The 20,993-nt window shown below is 39.8% G+C and overlaps 1 protein-coding gene across 4 annotated transcripts in view; it reads left to right on the top strand.

Moving 5' to 3' along the window:
- Window positions 1–20,993, top strand: part of dmxl2 (Dmx-like 2) — a 141,772-nt gene that overhangs the window by 119,151 nt on the left and 1,628 nt on the right. For 3 of the 4 annotated variants that reach the window (XM_072565099.1, XM_072565097.1, XM_072565096.1), the window contains 8 exons: window positions 1,273–1,394; window positions 1,529–1,664; window positions 4,233–4,293; window positions 8,439–8,566; window positions 13,939–14,016; window positions 14,345–14,436; window positions 14,987–15,039; window positions 17,515–17,732. In XM_072565099.1, the coding sequence (XP_072421200.1) occupies window positions 1,273–1,394; window positions 1,529–1,664; window positions 4,233–4,293; window positions 8,439–8,566; window positions 13,939–14,016; window positions 14,345–14,436; window positions 14,987–15,039; window positions 17,515–17,732 (888 nt within the window). The remainder of the gene's footprint in view (window positions 1–1,272; window positions 1,395–1,528; window positions 1,665–4,232; window positions 4,294–8,438; window positions 8,567–13,938; window positions 14,017–14,344; window positions 14,437–14,986; window positions 15,040–17,514; window positions 17,733–20,993) is intronic. The other variant, XM_072565098.1, reaches the window with a different exon arrangement.

Below are 20,993 nucleotides of genomic sequence, written 5' to 3'. Positions count from 1 at the left end.
GTCATTTCAGCAGTTTCTGTTTTCATTTCAGGCCACCTGCAGTTTTAATTTTATTTTCTCTCTTTACTTTATTCCCATACTCTTTTCTTTCAGGGGACTTGTCTCATTACCTCTTCTCATTCTGCTGTTTGCATGTTCCTTTGGTTTAGTATTTTCCAGTGCCTTGTTGAGACAGTCTTTTATGTCATCTGTTTTTGAGATGATGATTTAGTTAACAATTCTGATCATCTCCACTTGTATTATTTGTTCCTACCTGACATAAAAGCTATACTTAATTTTCACTTTTCAATTCTAATAAAGGTTCATTAATAAAATGTTAACCTGCTACTTCACTTTTCAGCCACAGACCCATCAACTCTGTTAGGGGAGGTTTTAACCTCCAAAAGCCATCTGAGTTTGGTTCTGGTGTGATATTAAATCTCTGAATCAGGAGCTCTATTGCCTTGATCCCATCGACTTCCTGAAGTCTGATGAGGGACAGACAACCCACTCCACTTCCAGAAGGTGGGCTAGTTGTTTAAATATTTTAGCAAGGCTGTGTGCCTTTGTGTTAACAACAATTCTATTTTCAAGCAAATTAGTTTGAGCTTTCCAGCCTTTGGAAATAATGGCAATGAAAAGAGGAAAAGCAAGGCTTACTGAGAGAGTAAGTAATCTTTATTATACTGCTTGTGGACATGCGCAGGAATGTGTTGTCCAACCATATAAAGCTGAACAGGGACATTTGTCTCCCTGCCAAGATCTGGCTGCACCCGTCCCTCCCTTAATTGGACCCCAGCTGCAACACACACCTTGCTACCCCTCTGCTGCTGGCACCAGCACAAGCCCTTCCTCTCCCACATTGTACACATTGTATCTCATTTCCTAGGCCTTGTTCAATTGTAGTTCTATCCTATTGTAATAGCTATCTTTGAGTGGAAAACATGCAAAAACATGTTCAAGTTCTGCAGTTAAAAACTGCAAGACATTCAGAAAAATAGTGCTTCTACATTTCCTGAACTCAAAACAGCTCCCCCATACATCTCTCCCTGAACTTGCGGTAATCCACCTGGCCCCACTCTCTCAACATCTTCAAAATACTACCCAACTTTTTTGATAAATGGGTTCTGTTACAAATTGCAAATATTTTGTGGATGTATTTCTTGGTAGCTTGATGAATCTACCTGCAGTGTTAAAGGTCGTTGCTAATATTGGTTTTTTTATATATGATATCTGTGCTTTATAAAATTTTCCTTTTTGTTTGAATTCAGTTTTTTTTCTCCCTTTTAAAAGGCAAATTCCAACGAGATGGTGTTGGCTTCAACTCATGATGTCCAAGAACTTGATGTATCTGCAATTCTGGCTGACCAGCCCTATACCTGGATTGGTGAAGATTCAGACAGGGAATCTAGAAGGTAAAAAACTTTATTTAATCCATTAAAATTATTCTTAAGTGTAATATGTAATCAGATTGTGTTTCAAAATTAAATTTGAACTTCAGTATTTGCATCATCCAAAGTTGTAATATAGCCATTATGATCTCTTATAGTTCTGATGATCTTGAGCATCGCTCAACAGTGAGTACTAGCCAAACAAGTACAACTCATTTTGGATCCAGCCAGCTTTCTGCTTCTTCTTCAATGCCTTGGTTAGGAAGTGGGCAAACCAGTACAGGAGCCACTGTGGTATGTCCAATGATAAACAGCCAACTTTGCTAATTCTGTCTTTATTTAAGATATCCTTCATTCAATTTTATCTAATTTGAGAGTTACTGCCTTACCATTTGTTTACAGAAGTGAAAAATATCAGGGAGTAGGTAAATATTGACAGAGTTAAAATCAAAATGCAAAGTTTTTGTCACACACACACACACACACACACACACACACACACATCTCCTCTCAGGAATTCAGGCCATATTTAACAATACCTTTTCTTGTTTTAATACATGTTGAGCTGTGCTCTTTAATCCCCCTGTTTGCATTCCATATTCTTTTAACTTTTTTTTCACTCATTTTTATACCTGTCACAAAGGAAGATGGTTGTGCTTATTAAAGCTGTCATCAGCTGCAGGACTTCTTCAGGGCATTGTCCTGGGCCCAACCATCTTCAACTGATTCATTAATGATCTTCTCTTGATCATAAAGTAAGAGGTGGGGAGGTTCACTGATGATAGCTCAATGTTCAGCACCATTGACAGCACTACGATAATGAAGCAGTCCATAAGATCATTCGATATTCAGCCTATCAAGTCTGCTCCACCATTCAATCATGGCTGATATGTTTCTCAGCCCCATTTTCCTGCTTTCTCCCCGTAACCCTTGATCCCCTTACTAATCAAGAATCTACATATCTCTGTTTTAAGTATCTGGGCTCCACAGCCCTGTGCAGTAGGCAGGCGGGAGGCTGGAAGAACACAGCAGACCTGTCAGCATCAGGAGCTGGAGAAGTTGACGTTTTGAGTGTAACCCTTCAAGACTGGGAATGGATATGGGGGGAGCTGCAGATAAAGGGGGTGACAGGGCCAGGGTGGTGAAGTGGGCATAGGTGAAGAAGGTAGAGGGTACAACCTGATTAGTCAATGGGAGGAATGAATCTGGTTGGTGGCAGGGAGCAGTGGAAGGGATGGGGAGGGCCTGAGAAGGGAGTCAGAGGATGGGAAGGGAGGCTATTTGAAATTGGAGAACTCAATGTTGAGTCCTCTGGGCTGTAGGCCGCCTAGATGGAAGGTGACATGTTGTTCCTCCAATTTGCGGTGTGGTTCATTGTGGCATTGGAGGAGGCCAAGGATGATCATGTCAGAAAGGGAGTGGGAAGGGGAATTGAAATGGCCAGTGACTGGGAGGTCCGGTCAGCCCCTGCAGGCCTGGCTGCGATGCTCGTCAAACTATTCCCTAAGTTTACGTTCAGTCTCTCCTTCTCTATAGGTTCATAGAATCATAGAATCCCTACACGTGGAAACAGGCCATTTGGCCCAACGAGTCCACACTGACTCTCTGAAGAGTATCCCACCCAGACCCATTCCCCTATGCTATTATTCTACATTTCCCAAGAATAATGCACCCAACCTACACATCCCTGAACACTATGCACAATTTAGCATGACTCTTTGGAGTATGGAAGGAAACTGGAGCATCCAGAGGAAGCCCATGCAAGCATGGGGAGAATGTGCAAACTCCACACAGACAATCACCCAAGGGTAGAATTGAACCAGAGTCCCTGGAGCAGTGAGGCAGCAGTGCTAACCACTGAGCCACCATGCCACCCAACCATGACTTTTGGCTTTTTATTTGATTAAACTCTCTTGTTAGAATATGCATGTGTAAGGTACTTCCATTTTCATAACAAGTGGTCACAGTCTGAGGACAGGATGTGAATTATTTAGGGTAGAAATAAGATATTTCTTCACCTAGAGAGTGGTGAGCCTGTGGAAGTTTCCGTCACAGAAAACATCTGAGGCCAAAACATTGAATGTTCTCAAGAAGGAGATGGATATCATTTTCATGGCTAAAAGGATCAAAGGTGTGAGGCAAAAGTGGGAACAGGATACTGAGTCTGATCAGCCATGATCCTGTGGAATAGTGGAGCAGGCTGAAAAGGCTGAATGACCCACTCTTGTTCTATTTTCTATGTGAATCAAATCTTGATGCCTCAATTGATCAGTATGCTCATCCAGTGAATAGCTAAACCTTTCAAGCAAAGAAGATCTCTGAATTGAACTCAAGCCTCTGTTTAGTCATTTAGTTCAACAAACAGGATGCAATGTTAGCTGAGTGTCCGAGAAAAACACTATAAGAGCAGCGTATATTTCTATGTAATTTTATCCCAGAAAGCAGTCATCACTTCTAGTACTGGAAATGAAGGAAGAAAGTTGAGAGAAAATTTTCTAGAGTTTACGAAAGCTTGCTATAATTAACATTTGTTGCATCCAATGTATCAATTGTAAATTATTTTGACAATTGTATTTAAGATAATGTGCTGGAGCAATGTTTCTTGATAACAAAATGAATGCAATAATCAAAGACATTAATTGCCAAACTGAATTTAAAAATTTCAGATGTATGCTGATCAGTTGAATGAACTGCTCACTTCCTTATTTAACTTGGCTTTAATTCCATTTTTTCACAAAAAAATAGCATGTTGGTACCAACATGCTAAAGTGACTTGCATTTTCTTTGTACCTACATTGACATTTTAAAAATTAAATACAGGACACTGTCTTTATGTGAATAACATATTATTCCCTGTTGTAGCTCATAAAGAGGAACTTAAACAATGTGAAAAGGATGACTTCACATCCAGCTCACCGATATTGTGAGTACTGACATGAACAATAGTTGATTTTGTGCTTTTTATCAATTGAATCTCTCCTGCCTTTCATATCGTCACAATGTTTTCCTTTCATTCTTCTCCCACCAGTCTTTTCCTGTCTGTGTCAAAAATGTGGAGCTGGAAAAGCACAGCTGGTCTGGCAGCATCCAAGGAATAGGAGAGCCGACGTTTTGAGAATAAGCCCTTCATCAGGAATACGGGGAGATGACAAGGGGGCTGAGAGATAAATGGGGGGGCAATTGCTTGGGGAAAGGTAGCTTGGAAGGCGATAGGTAGAGGAAAGTGGGGATGAAGGTGATAGATTGGAGAGGAGGGTGGAGCGGGTAGGTGGGAAGGAAAATGGACAGGTAGGACAAATCAGAAGGGTGGTGCCAAGTTGGGGGGTTGGATTTGGGATAAGTTTGGAGGAGGGGAGATGAGGAAATTGATGAAATCGACATTGATGTCATGTGGTTGGAGGGTCCCAAGGCGGAAGATGTGGCATTCCTCCTCCAGGTTTTGGGTGGCTTGGCTTTGCCGGTGGAGGAGGCCCATGACTTGCATGGCCTTGACAGAGTTGGAGAGGAAGTTGAAGTGGTCAGCCACAGAGCAGTGGGGTTTTTGGGTGCATGTGTCCCAGAGATGTTCCCTGAACTGTTCCCAATGTAGAGAGGACCACATTGGGAGCAATGGACACAGTATTTGGATGTACAGGAAAATCTTTGCTGGGTGTGGAAGGATCCTTTGGGTCCTTAGATGGAGGTGAGGGGAGAGGTGTGGGTGCAATTTTTATACACTTGCGGTAGTAAAGGAAGGTGCTGGGAGTGGAACATGGATTGGGGGTGGGGGTTGCTCACATGGACCTACCAAGGGAGTTGCAGAGGAAATGGTCTCTACGGAATGCTGATGCGGGCTGGGAAGGGAATTATATACCTGGTGGCGGGGTCTGATTGTAGGTGGTAGAAATGGCGGTCCATCCAGAGATTGGTGAGGTGGAAAGTGAGGAAGGGGTTCTATCCTTGTTGTGGTTGGAGGGGTGGGGGTCAAGGGCAGAGGTGCGGGAAGTGGAGGATATGCGCTGGAGTTTGGAAGTGCAGGAAAGTCTCTGCTTACACTCGAAATGTCAACTCTCCTGCTCCTCGGATGCTGCCTGACCTGCTATGCTTTTCCAGTGCCACATGTTTTGATTCTGATCTACAGCACCTGCAGTTCTCACTTTCTCCTAGTCATTTTTCCTGTCTGTGTAATTCTTGTAACCTGTTCCATCTCTAACTTCTTTCCAGTTCCCATGAAAGGTTATCAGTCTGAAATGTTAACTTTTTATTTAAGGTTAAGCTTATCTTGTTTGTCATTCTATTTATTTTCTCCTTTTGACTTGTTTTCAATTTAGTTCTAATCTAATTGGGATATTTCTCAAAACCCTTGAGGGTGGGGTCAAAGGTGTGAGCGCTGGGAAAATTTGAAAAATTATCTCAGGCCTTTTTGCCAATGTGATTCTGCCACATTGCTCAAGGCAGGCTGAGTGCAATGTCTGCACCCTATGCATCAGTGGTTAGAAGCCAGTAGTGATTATTTAAGAAATAAATAAGAACCACTTTTGGAGGGCAATGGAGTTAACCAACAGGGAATCAAACCCACATAATTTATCAGCGAAAGTTGCAAATGCATTGCAAGAGGTCTGGGCAATATTAAAATGACACGAAATCTGAAGTACAGATTGGGAGAATGGCAAGCCTGAGGTCATCACTCATCATTGCAACAGCATTTCATCGGTAGTGCTGTCACAGTCAATATGCGTGGTGGAGACATGCCTGTTGGGTCTTCAGCCTAATCTTTTATCCATTTTGTTGTGCTGCCTTGAGCATCAGCCTCTTCAGCAGCACTCAACTGCAGTCACAATGGAGACCTCAGTCACTTGTTTAGGTCTTATGCCCTGGTTTTTCCTGCTGCCTTAATCCAGTGTTCCCTCACTGGACAATTTCCACATGGATTCTTTAGTTAATGAATGAATGATTTTATTGTCACATGTATTTTATGGTGTGAAAAACAGTAAAATACAGTGAAAAGCTTTTATCATTATCACCATGATCCAGTGTTATTTTGAATAGTCTAAGAATAAGATAAAAAAAAGAAAGGTGTAGTTTGAAAAGAATCCATCAGCCCTGAGTCAGTTTATCATCAATGATGTCTGTGCTGCTACAACCTTCTGGAAAATTTAACTGGAAAGTACATTACATTAAAGAAGAGATACTAATATGTTAATTTATGGACAATACACTGCTCTGGTTTACATAACTTATTGGTGAATCTTTGATCTAACTAGAATACTATGGCCATGGGAAAAGTATCAAAGTATTGCTTAATGCCGAAAGAGCCAAATCCTAATTTAATATCAGACTTAAAGAGGTAAAAATAAAAGAAATACCATTTATATAGTGGCTGATAGTCAATAAGAAAAAGTAAGGTGGATTTATGTAGCATTTGAACTACATAATGAACTAGAAGATCCTGAAGTGACAGAGTGATTTTAGTTGTTGTTTTGCCTCACTGATCTGAAAGACAATTGCTTGCAGAATGTTAAACAGTAAACAAAATTCATTCTGAGTTAATCTGTTTTTGTTTGCCATTATTTGCAATAAGAATGTTGCCCAGGATGCTGGGAGAATTCACAACGGGGTTCTTCATGAAATCCCACCTTTATGGTTTCAGCGTTTCAATAGAAAGAAAACAGCTGCAACTACCTTTCCATTTGCTATGCTGCAGTAAAATGCTGGCCTCAATTATGTACTCAAGTCTGTTGTGGTGCATAAACCTATAATTTCATGATTTTAATTGAGCGTGCACTACCATAAGACCAGCAGTTGAATTTTTCCCTCCCTGGAGGTGGCAAGAAGGGGAAATAATGAGGCAACTTTGTTTTGGAGAGGAGCTCTCCCACACCCCCTTTCACCACTTCACTTAAATGTTGAGCGAGAAGTTCCACAGACAATTTTGCCAGTAATTAAATCCCTTCATGGTCAATAAATGGTCATTTAAGAATGTCAACTTCTCACCTTCCCAGTCACCTGCCTTCCCAGCAGGTGAAAATGGTACAAAAATGGAAATTGCTGTAAAAACTCAGCAGGTCTGGCAGCATCTGTGGAGAGAAAGCAGAATTTGCTTTGGGTCCAGTGACCCATCTTCAGAACTTTGGTAGCAAGGAAAAGGTTAGTAATTGTGCAGAAGATGGGGTGGGGGAGGAGTGAGAAGGAAACAATAGGTGGAGATAGAGTCCAAACAAAGAGAAACACAGTTGGACAGACAAAGAACTAGATAAAGGTCAGCCTGGAAGAATGCACAGCTGCTAATGGGGACTATTAATAGCTGACAAGGGGTTGTGTGTGGTAGCAGCTGATGAGCCACATTCCCGATGAAAGGCTCATACCCAAAACGTCAATTGTCTTGTTCCCCGGATGCTGCCTGACCTGCTGCCCTTCTCTAGCGCCACACTCTTGATTCTGATTTCCAGCATTTGCAGTCCTCCCTTTCTTCTAACAACCCATGTGATGACAAGTGTGGGTTGGCATAAGGACATGGGAGAAGACACTCAAGCCCTAAAATGATTGAACTTGATATTGAGTCCAGAGGACTGAAGAGTTTGCAAGCAGATAATGAGATGATGTTTTGTCAGTTTGTGCTGAGCTTTGCTGAAGCCTCAGACAGAGATTTTAGCCAGGGAAAATGGTGTTTGAAGTGGCAGGTACCTGGAAGCTCAGGATCATTTTTGCAGACAGGACAAAGGTGGTCACCAAGTCTGTGCTCGTTTCCCCAGTGTAGAGGAGATCACATTGTGAGCAGCATATACAGTAGACTCGATTGAGTGGGATGCTACCATTAGGCACATATTCCACTCACCTCCCTTGTGGGCCTCTGCAAGGATCATTTCCTCCAGGACACCCTGGTCCACTCTTCCTTGACTCCCAACATGTACCCACATCCCCATGGCACCTTTGCCTGCAATCACAGAAAGTGTAGCACCTGCCTCCCTTCTCACCTAGACACACCTTCCAGGTGAAGCAGTGGGATGGGATTGGACCAGACTAATTCAAAACCAAAATAATTTCATTTTCATATTTATTGAGTTTACTTGTTTCAATTGTGTTCATCAGACCTTACAGGTGCACAAGATGGAAGTGTTCGAATGTTTGAATGGAATCGGCCACAGCAGGTTATATGTTTCCGCCAAGCTGGCAATGCGAGGGTTACTCGACTACATTTCAATTCCCAAGGAAATAAGGTTAGCTCTTCCTGCAATCCATCTAAAATTTAATTGAACTGAATAATATAAAATGTAAATTTTATAAGTTCAGCTTTCAGTTCTTTCTTTCCAAAGACCTAGTTAAATTTGCTGTAACATTTGAAATTTCTTATTTATTTTTTTGAGAAATGCTGTGCAATTCCTTTTCTGTAGTTATTTGAAAGCACTGAAATGAAAATGCGGAATATGTCTATTTGATTGTAACATTGTACAACTTAGGCAAAGTTGAATAAAGATTCCACAATCCTATTGTCTCTGACAATTGTGATCATCTCCCTGCATGTATATCTTTACAAACACCAATGTAAATCCAGGAAAGATGTTCATTCGCATAGAATTTGTCTTTGATGTAAGTTTAATTCTTTTAAATACTGAGAAGCAATTCTCTACAGATAGAAAGAACAAACGTGGTTTTATGACTCCTTTTTAAGTTCTGCTTGAATTGAATTGAATTTATTGTCACATGTACCGAGACACAGTGAAAAGCTTTATCTTGCAAGCAATACAGGCAGAACACATGGTTAAATGGCATAGATAAGTAAATAATAAGTAAACAGCAGCAAAAACCAAAGCGCAGGTACGTGCGAATACTAGGATGTTGTGAGTCCATTCAATATTCTAACAACAGTAGGGTAGGAACTGTTTCGAAACTGGCTGGTGCATGTGTTTAGGCTTCTGTACCTTCTCCCTGATGGTAGAGGGTGTAGAAAAGCATTGCCAGGGTGGGATGGATCTTTGAGAATGCTGGTGGCCTTTCCTCCTTTGGGAGGAGGATAACACTAATTAGATTGCTCATTTCTTTGGCACAAGGACTAAGATTTGGGCAAAGGTTAGGGGAAGGAAGGGGAGGTATGTGACAGATTGGCCTTGCCTGATTCTATTTTTATTATCTGACCAGTTGTATCCAAAGAAACACCTACAATGGGTTTTCCTTTGTACCTCTTCCTTGCACCTCCACTAAAGGTTAATCCTTGTTCACCTCTAGATTTTTTTATCTGTATGTAGCCCCTTGAGAATATCACAGTTGGATGTGAGATGCCAGGTGAAGGATGCTATTGATATCCACTGTAAACCACTGCAATCTCTTAAACCTTTCTACTGTCTTTAATTTATTACACTTATCCACCAAACGGCACTGGATGAATAAAAATTTCCTCTCAATTAAAATATTGTAATGAACCCATTGTCTTCAGTCTCCATCATAAACCCTTCTTTGTCACTATCAACTCTGTCTCATGTTCACTTCCACACTCTACCACCCACCCAAAACCAGAATTTTTTTTTAACTGTAATCTTGCAGTTAACACCTAAGTAACTTTCCAACACTACTTCATCAAAATGCCTACTTCCACCTCCGTAGCATTGTTCCACCTCCGGCCCCTCCTCACCTCAGCTTCTGCAAAATATCCATATTTATGCTTTTTTTATATTACTGATATATCCTGGCTGACCTCCCATCTTCCATCCTACGGAGAGTTTCGCTCATCCAAAATTCAACCTGTATCTTAACTTGCACCAAGTCCTGCTTATTTATCATTGCTGACGTAGATTAGTTCCAGATATTTCAGCACATTGATTTTAGGATTCACATCCCTGTTTTTAAATCCCTTCATGCCATTCCCTACGTCTACAGCTGAGTCTAGCACTAAGTACCTTTTAAGATTCTGTAGTCCTCCAATTCTGACCTTTTATACATAGCCACTTTAAATCCACAGCTAATGCCATACTTTCAGCTGTCTAGCCCTCTGGCAGCCAGTCACCTTTGTCTCCCTGAAAATCTACTTGGATTCTGAACATTGGGTGTCTGTCATAATATTTCTTCTTGTGGCACAGTTATAATGATATGTGAAAACACTTCCATGCAAGTGCCTTGCGAACATTTTATGACATTGAAGCTTGTATATTAATGCAGCTTGTAGTTGAGGATTAGCTTTCAGTATAAAACATTTTCTCACCCTACAGGTTTTATATAAAACTGGTATATCAAATCCAAAAGCAGAATCGTTCCAATTTCTTTTGCCTATTTTATAGCGATCTTCTCTTGATTTTTATTTTGTTCTTGTTTCTGTTCTTTGCATCAAACAAAATGCTAACTTTATGCTAACAAAATGCTTACATGTTGTAGTACCTTGCCTTAACATGGTATGGCACTGCAGCACACAGAAGAGAATAGAATGCCTGTATGCAATTTGTTGGACCTTTTCTGTTAAAGACTCATAGCAATGTACAGCATGGAAACCGATTCTTCGGTCCAACATGTCCATGCCAACCAGATATCCTAACCTAATCTAGTCCCATTTGCCAGCATTTGGCACATATTCCTCTAAACCTTTCCTATTCATATACCCATCCAGATGCCTTTTAATTGTTGTAATTGTTCTAGCCTCTGCACTTCCTCTGGCAGCTCATTCCAAACACATACCCTCAGTGCGAAAACGTTGCCCCCTAGATCCCTTTTAAAGTTTTCCCCTCTCACCCTAAATCTATGCCCTCTAATTTAAGACTCCCCCCACCCCAGGGAAAATACCTTGTCGATTTTACCCTATCTCTGCCCCTCATGATGTTATAAACCTCTATAAGGTCACCATTCAGCCTCCAAGGAAAACAGCCCCAGCCTATTCAGCCTCTCCCTCTAGCTCAAATCCTCCAACCCTGGCAACATCCTTGTAAATCTTTTCTGAACCCTTCCAAGTTTCACAACATCTTTCTGATAGGAGGGAGATCAGAATTGCACACAATGTTCCAAAAGTGGCCTAACCAATGTCCTGTACAGCAGCAACATGACCTCCCAATCCCTATACTCAGAACTCTATCCAATAAAGGAAAGCATACCAAATGCCTCCTTCACCAGCCTATCTATCTGCTGCTGCACTTTCAAGGAACTGAGCCTGCACTCCAAGGTCTCTTTGTTCAGCAGCATTCCCTACCACCTTACCATTAAGTGTATGAGTCCTGCTAAGATTTGCTTTCCCAAAATGCAACCACCTTGCATTTATCTAAATTAAACTCCATCTGCCACTCCTCAGCCCATCGGATCCCGTTGTACTACGAGGTAACTTTCTTCGCTGCCTACTCCACCTCCAATTTTTAGTATATCTACAAATGTACTAACTATACCTCCTATGTTCACATCCAAATTGTTTATATAAATGATAAAAAGCACTGTCCCCAGCACCGATCCTTGTGGCCCACCACTGGTCACAGGCCTTCAGTCTGAAAAGCAACCCTCCACACCTCCCTCCCCCCTCTCCTTTCTACTTTCAAGCCAGTTCTGTATTCAATTATTGTTTCTCAGCACAAATGAGAGTAATTTTGATGAGGGATTTTAATGTTTTATATGTCGGCCCCAATATCCATAATACCAGGTCATGCCCAATGCTATTAAATGCAGAATAAAGTTTACTGTTTTCTCTGGCGTTATGTCTTAGCATCAGACTTGAAGTAACATTAAGTGGGGAAAGACTCTGTTCCATCTGAAGCACCTCCTCTCAGAATGCTTTGAAGTATTTTCAATAGTCCTCAATCCCAGTTGATGATCAGAATCTCTCTATCTCCTTGAAGACTGTTAGTTTCCTTATTCCATTTTATGTCAGTAATCTGTGCATTATGTTTTTGACTGTTAGTAATAATGTTCCTATTCCTGTTGCATTACTTTCTCATTTCTCATCAAATATCCAGTGGTTTTTGAAACTGACTTGAGACCTCTTAAAGCAACTTTGGATAAGACGTGAATGCTATTTAGATCCAGGTCCCAGATGTGAAGTAGTTCCCCCAAGTGTGGCCTTTTTGTTAGCATGTAAGAAGTAAGCAAATAACTATGCCACATATGGGAAGAGTGCTGGGCAGACAAGATATGGGAATTTTCAAAGTTGATTTTTGTGCCTCCTTGGATTGTTCAAGCACGTTTGAGTGTGCTTTAATTGCATGTCCTTTTACATTTCTCTGGGGGAGTAGTGAAATTTGAGATTATGCGGGACATTGTGCATTTGAAAATTTATGCATTGAGCTTTTAATGTAAATGTATGTCATTAATATGTTTCCATATCTTTTCCCATCTGTTCTCTGTTACCGAGAGCTAAATCTCATTCTGAGAATCCTAGATGATTAGTTGCCTATGGCTATGGACAGATCTATTTAGATTGGAAGGCTTTGGGCACAGTGCAGAAAAGAGAAGAATTGACTTCTAGATTGTGGAGATGTATGGGCTCAGTTTGCACTAATGTTTACAAAACTGTTTGCTTTCCAATGTGTTTTGTCATCATTATTAGCATTTCAGTCAGGTTCTGCTTTTGATATCCGGACTATTTCTGCTACTGAAGCGGTTATCCATATTTCACAAATCACCTTATTATTCATTTTTATTTTTAAATGGCCAACTGTACAAATAAGCAATGGAATTGATCAAAGTATTATGAAATAGCAAGCTTATTTTTTCCCTTAAATTGTACAAATGAATAAGAAGGACCCCCTTAACATCTGAAGGAAATAAGAAATAAAAAGGAGAAAATATGTTCCTTGCAACTCCGCGTTATAGAAAAATCTTGCTTTAGAAACAGCGCTTAAAGTGTTGGCAATGTAAATGTGTTAGAGCCAACATGTTTTAAAAATTCACGTTTTAGAAACAGTGTCCCAATTTATCAATCACGTTACAGCGAATTCACATTGTCAAAACATGTGTTATACCAGAACAACACATATCTATTTACGAATATTTACTAATTAAAGTTCTTCCAGTGTTCAAACATCTTAAAAACTGAGAACCCTAGATAAACACAAAGTTGATTGTACGTGGCCTAGTAAAGCAGTTGCACAAACATACGGAGGGCATGATTATTTAAAACTGAGTTGTTCAGATAACAACATTTAGGGCTTTCAAAATCTGGGGTTTCCTGATATATATAAACCTATATTAACTATAGGTGTAGTTACTGAAAATTTTGATCATATTTAGAGAAATTTGAGAAAGTGACATACCCATATAGAATTACTAAGGATTGCATTAGTTAAGCTTTTAATTGTCCATTTAGCCACTTAGATTTAAACTTAATATTCTTCATTTGCTTCTCATAAAGATGAATGTCAACATATCTACTCTGATTTTTAATAAATATTAAATGTGAATCAATATCAACAACTTTAAGAACAGCGGAGAAAAACTTGTAAAGAATATGGCATTGATAGTTTGGTCAAACTAACACAATTACATACTGCATTTCTATTCTTTGGTTATAAAATTCTCACAATTTACATGTATTGTTGATTACTCTATTAACTATACTGCTGGGGGGGAAAGGTATTAAATTTTATTTTATAACTTTCTTACTAAAATGATTGGTTCTTCCTTTTAACAGTTGGGGGTGGCAGATGGAGAAGGTTTTTTGAGCCTCTGGCAAGTCAACCAAACTGGATCTAATCCTAAGCCTTATCTTGTAAGTTATATAAACAAACTTGTAATTTAAGGACACATGCCTTTTCTTGCATTTGTTGAAATAAGTAATTTCTTTGAAGATATTGCACATGTGCCAAAAACATGGTCAGTATTTCCAAGTACCTTCTATAGTTGAGTGCAATTATCTGACTTCAGCCAAACATACTGATTAAATGTGTCGAGAGATTGAAATTTCAAGAGTTCTCCAAAAAATTGTAGCAGCATGGTCTATCATCTCAAGAAGGAAGGTAAAACTTGCTGAAGGAAATGCTAGAAAGAATTTCTTTTGTAATTCTTAATGTAAGAAGATTTTCCTTGTTTAATTGCAGAGCTGGCAGTGTCACAGTAAAGCTGCTGGTGATTTTGCATTCGTTACCTCCTCAAGTCTCATAACGACAGCAGGACAGTCTAATGACAACAGGTACAATGAACTGTAATGCAATATTGATATAAGAAAATTTATTGCCAAACATAAAGGGACATTACCAAAAGTTTCAATCTATTTAATTACTGATGTACCTTTCTCATAGGTCCCCTTTGTTAACTATTCTTCTAATTTTTCCAACTTGGTAACTAATTCTGTGATGCATGGCTATGGTCTGATCCTGATCATCTTCCTGAATCCTGCTAGCCTTGAATTTTTTTTTCTCTACAGTGAAGGCGATCTGTTTTCCCTTTGGCTGTGTTATTCAGTAAACAAAATTGAAATAACATTAAAGTTTGTGACAGAAGGAACCATTAGCATTAAAGGTAGTGGTCTGGCATAGAGTTCACAGCCAGATGCTATAGCTTGGAGCTGGTTGGAGAGAAGCTATCAATGTCCAGGGTCAAGAGATGAATATTGTGCCCTACGTTGGCTGGAAATCTCCTGGGACATTATTCTCTTTAATCTGTCTCCCTTGGCGTTTAATACAATGTTCGAAATATTAGTTTGGTATAGTAACGGGCAATTTTTTTGTTTCTCCTTCCAGAAACGTTTGTTTATGGGATACACTAATTTCACCGCAGAGCAGTCTTGTGCATGGTAAGAATATTGTCTGTAATTCTTGATCAAATTTAACTTAATGATAGAACTGTCCAGTTAAGTGTCTTATTTTTCTATTATTATAATAATGTTCTATGAAAATGCTCTTTTGTTTTGAAAATTAATGTGAGCATTTATTTAAAAGCATTCCTTCATTTTGACTTCTGTCTGTGAATACCAATTTATTCTCCATACACAAGCATTGACGTGCACCTGGAAACCATAGCTGGGCTGGTATTCTTTGATTTGTTGTGTACAGACTTCAGTTTTATACTGGCTTAACATGGCCTCTCAACTCTTTAACCACGTTTTAGACTCCACATAACCAGTGGGATAAAAGACCCTTTGCTGTTGGTGGAAGGATTCTATGTCCCAGAATATGTTTAATACCTTCCTATCCAGAATTGTTAAGCACAGATTTTCGGGCAGTTGTAATTTAAATGTATTTTTTGACCTTATTTTCAGGAATTTGTTTATTTTTCCTGTTGGCTTGCAGGATCCTCTTTGCCAGCAGTTCCTATTTATACTCTTTTTGTCTCCATCTCCCTTTGATGGTGTTGAAGGACTTCCTATGCACATCAAATGAACATACAAAAAAACAAGGTCAGGCAGGTCAACTGGTCAGAAACCAGATCCATACGCTTCCACCAGCAAATAGAGTTGAAAGTGCCTCATTTTGATTGATGCAGTTCTGCTGGAAGCTGTCCTGACATCACTAACAGATCCCTCTGACATAGCTATAATATGAGTCCTTATCTCACGATTACGTAGAATAACTCTTTAGAAGCAATCCACTCAAACCTTGCTTTGGTACTAACGGAAAGAAGATATGTCTGAGTGATTATAGAATGTTGTTACTAGGTTGGTCGCACCCACCAAAATGACACTGACCATTTATGAGGGATCTGTAGTGATTTAATGAGGTCAGCCTGCTGGACCTCATAGAATATGAGTTCCCTGATTGGGGCTATTAATTTGGTCCAGTCAAAGAGCCCTAGCTGACAGATTAAAGGAGGAGTGTTATCTATTCTGTCACTCTGAGAGCTGACTCTGGAGAGGCAGTGCTAAAGTCAAGGGCTTTTTGTATATAAATAAAATATGACTTGGTGATGGGCTACTGGCCTCCGGGGAGTTATTTCACTCTGGTACACCTAACTCTGGCAGTACTGAATTTTGAGAATTATAATTTGGAGTAAACTGTCTCTAAACTTAATGCGACATCTCCCTTCAAAGAGGTTGTTGCTGGACTTCCTGTCATCTGTCTGGCTGTCAAAAGGGCACTGCCTGCCATTTTACAGGAAGCTGCTATGTAAAGGACAAGGGAATGTGCTAGAAATATAATAAAAACATGAATAATAAATTTAGATATGGATTTTTTGGAGATATTGGTCAGCATCCAGCATCCACTTAGCTGTATAAAACCTGATTAACAACTTGTGTGAATAGATGGAACGACCCTTCAGCAGGGCAATGTGAAGGGATTATTCACTATATCAGGGTCTTTCTCAGCTGCTATTTGATCATTGGGTGTTTTTTGGCCTGTTTTCTGCCATATCTTCTGAGAAGTCCAAATTAAATAATGTTTTTGCTGGTTCTGGATTGATTTTTCTTCTTTCAAGCAGTTTAACTGCAGTTCTGGTCTGGTTGGAGTGCATATAGGGCACAAGGAGGACGAGAAACAGCAAAGATTGCAGGAGAGAGCAGTTTTGAGATCTAAAAGCTCCACATTGTACTGGATACATTTTCAAAAAACGGTTTGCCATTGACATGATTAAATTCTGATTTGTCAAAGTAGTTATGTGAAAAAGCATCTGTGCCACTGATTTAATATCTGAATAAAAAGCACCATGGACTGTATGCCATAGGTTTAATGCTTTTCAATTCCTTTCCCCCCACCTTGCTGATCTCTGTAACCCTCTTTTTGCCTGTTGTTTTGAAATTCTTAAGTGTATGATTTAACTGAAAATAAGTTAACTGCTGACAAACAAATCAAATGATTCATGTAATTTAAAATAAAACTGGTTATGTTTTAAACTCGAGCTCTCTGATTGTGTTTGGGCATGTCTGCAGCAGTAATCCAGGTCCCCAGACCAATGCTTTGGGGACAGGGACAGGTACCTGATTGATTTTACATTCAGTTAATTAAGGCTGATCATTGTAATGGTGACCATATCTCACTGTTATCATTGAACGACTATAATTCAATGTTATAAAATCCATCTGAATCCCTAATCTCCTTTAAAGAAAGCAATCTGCCATCCTTATGTGATCAACTCCAGAATCTCAGAAGTGTGGTTGACCTCTGAACTGGCTTAGCAAACCACTTAGTTTTAGGGCATTTGGGGATGAGCAAAATCTTTTACAGTGATGCCCACATCCCGTGATTTTTTTAAAAATTGTGTGCAGATAATTTGTTTTGCTAAGCATAAATGTTGAGACTGAAGGTTACTATTTTTTCTCATTTAATCCCCTGAGGTTTTGTCTGCCATGACAATGGAGCCACAGTGCTTCAATACGCACCAAAGCAGCAAATTCTGATCTCTGGAGGCAGAAAAGGCTTTGTCTGCATTTTTGACATCCGGCAGAGGCAGTTACTACACACATTTCAGGCTCATGATTCTGCAATTAAGGCCCTTGCTTTGGACTCCACAGAAGATTATTTCATTACAGGTTCAGCCGAAGGGAATATGAAGGTAAGGCTTCAGGCAAAATATTCAATTAGAACTGCTTTGTGATGGATACTCATCTTAATCCTCAACATTTGGGTTCCACCGACTGAAATCTTATTGACAAGTCTTATTGAATTCTTCGAGGAGGTGACCAAGCATGTGGATGAGGGTAGAGCAGTGGATGTAGTGTACATGGATTTTAGTAAGGCATTTGATAAGGTTCCCCATGGTAGGCGTATGCGGAAAGTCAGGAGGCATGGGATAGAGGGAAATTTGGCCAAATGGATAGAAAACTGGCTAACCGGTCGAAGTCAGAGAGTGGTGGTAGATGGTAAATATTCAGCATGGAGTCCAGTTACAAGTGGAGTTCCGCAGGGATCAGTTCTGGGTCCTCTTCTGTTTGTAATTTTTATTAATGACTTAGATGAGGGAGTCGAAGGGTGGGTCAGTAAATTTGCAGATGATACGAAGATAGGTGGAGTTGTGGACAGTGAGGAGGGCTGTTGTCGGCTGCAGAGGGACTTAGATATGATGCAGAGCTGGGCTGACGAGTGGCAGATGGAGTTCAACCCTGCCAAGTGTGAGGTTGTCCATTTTGGAAGAACAAATAAGAATGCGGAATACAGGGTTAATGGTAGGGTTCTTGGTCAGGTGGAGGAACAGAGGGATCTTGGGGTCTATGTACATAGATCTTTGAAGGTTGCCACTCAGGTGGATAGAGTTTGTAAGAAGGCCTATGGAGTATTATCGTTCATTAGCAGAGGGATTGAATTCAAGAGTCGTGAGGTGATGTTGCAGCTGTACAGGACTTTGGTTAGGCCACATTTGGAGTACTGTGTGCAGTTCTGGTCGCCTCACTTTAGGAAAGATGTGGAAGCTTTGGAGAGGGTGCAGAGAAGATTTACCAGGATGTTGCCTGGAATGGAGAGTAGGTCGTACGAGGATAGGTTGAGAGTTCTCGGCCTTTTCTCGTTGGAACGGCGAAGGATGAGGGGTGACTTGATAGAGGTTTATAAGATGATCAGAGGAATAGATAGAGTAGACAGTCAGAAACTTTTTCCCCGGGTACAACAGGGTGTTACAAGGGGACATAAATTTAAGGTGAAGGGTGGAAGGTATAGGGGAGATGTCAGGGGTGGGTTCTTTACCCAGAGAGTGGTGGGGGCATGGAATGCGCTGCCCGTGGGAGTGGTAGAGTCAGATTCATTGGCGACCTTTAAGCGGCATTTGGATAGGTACATGGATGGGTGCTTAATCTAGGATAGAAGTTCGGCACAACATCGTGGGCCGAAGGGCCTGTTCTGTGCTGTATCGTTCTATGTTCTATGTTCTAAATCTATCCTACAGTCACATTTTGGTGTTTGATATAGAATATTAAAAGTGTTTACACTCCTGAACTCACTTTACAAGAAAAGAATAATTGAATGGAGGCTTTGACAGGGCAAATATGCAAATTAAAGATTTGCCTCCACATATGATGATGTCAGCACTGGAGGACACTGGTAAATATGATTCTATTGTTTTCACTGAGATTGTTGTTCTAATCTTTCAGGGCAACTGTCTTTTGAATTTGAGTTGGATACTATTTGCAAGTAATAGACTACAAAATTCCAAATACAGAGGGCTGTGTAATGGTTCCATATTCCCACATTCTGTCATCATTTTATCCACGCATTGCTACTTTTTCAACGAGAAAGGGTTATAGAAACTTCCAGTCCCTGCTGTGTTCTTTGTGAGAATGCATTGACCAACCAGCATCTACCTGCTTTTTCACACATTAGTCAGGTAGCTAAGATTGACAGTAAACCGATCCAGCGAACTGATTAGTACCTTCTGCTGTAGAAATTGATGTTCTCTTTCAAAGTTTGGTATCTTGTATCCCAGTTAAAAATGAGTACATGGAAAAAAAGTGTTAACTTTGTATCTTTTAGCAGTAGTTATTTTAGGCACAATTATTCTAGATGCACTGCTATAAGATTGATATTCATGATGCAGTCTGACACATTATTTTGGTGCAAGTGTCAGGATTGCAGGAGATTGACATTTGGAACATGGGATCACAGAATAATTGTAAAGAAATATAGATAAGTGACATTGTGCTGTCATCCTACAATTAGCATCTGTTTTCAGGCCTAACAATCAGCCTTGTACGACTTTCTGTGCCCATCTTATTGCACTATCGTGCTTGTTCTTCTATATCATTTGTGTATCTCAATTGTGAACTTGGCAATTAGTTTTGTCAAGGTTCCTTTCTGTTATCTTGCATTCTCATTGCTCTCTTACTTCACTGTCCAGGTTCTTGAGGATTGTATTCTTTCTCCCTATCTTCTCCAGTACCTTCCCTTTGAACACACTTAGAATCTATCTGCTAATGTCTTAAAACCCAGATAGTGACTCAGCACTGGTGCATATCATTAAATAACTTCTTTAAAGTATATTACATATCTGATTATTTTAAGAAGCAATTAGTAAACCTGACATTTAACTCTGTTATGGAACATACCAAATCCCTTCAAATAAATCCAAGGAAATAGCCTTGACCCTAACTTTTATCATATTTAAAGGTAAGTGTAAAGAGCTGTGTTCCTGATGTAATTTGATTGGTCACGCTACTTGGCTTTAAGCAAAACATACTTTATTCTTATACCCAGATAAAATAAAAACAAAAGAAAGAAGAATTGATGTAAATTTGTTGGAAAACTCAACAGAAGAATCGATTATTTAACTACGAAACAGCAACTTTTCCAATATAGTAACATCCCATAGACATACCCCTGGCAAAGGCAAATGCAGTAAACTAGATAGTCTTACATGTGATGTTTCTGTAGTCCAGGAGAAAGGAACACAAAGAGAAAATTCTGGCCAAGGGGGAGAGAGAGAGAGAGAGAACTCAAACTTTTCGCAGTAGCAGAGGGAAGTATAGCAACTTCCACAACCAACTTCAAAATTCCAACAGCTATTAAAAGCTAAACTAAAACACTGAGTCCATCCATTCATGCTGCTTCTACTGTTCTAACTTTAAAAATAACCTAGAGCCTCACAAGCTATTTTATTGGCTTGACAGAGACAACTTGGCAATGCTGGCTCAGAGACTCTCTCCAAAAAAAAGGATAAAATACAACTCTGAAAGCCATAGTATTGTCACAACTTAATAGTCTTCTTCCCATTTAAGTCTAAGAATATATTGTAAATAATTCTTTATAATAATTTAACAAAATGTGGCAAACATACATCTTGGATATTTTCAGTAAGTTTGATTGAACGTTAAACTGGCTTATGAACTTC

Source organism: Chiloscyllium punctatum, chromosome 48 (genome assembly GCF_047496795.1).
Source record: "Chiloscyllium punctatum isolate Juve2018m chromosome 48, sChiPun1.3, whole genome shotgun sequence".
Lineage (NCBI taxonomy): Eukaryota > Metazoa > Chordata > Chondrichthyes > Orectolobiformes > Hemiscylliidae > Chiloscyllium > Chiloscyllium punctatum.
The sequence above is the reverse complement of the archived record's forward strand: the minus strand, read 5'-3'. Positions and strand labels throughout refer to the sequence as shown.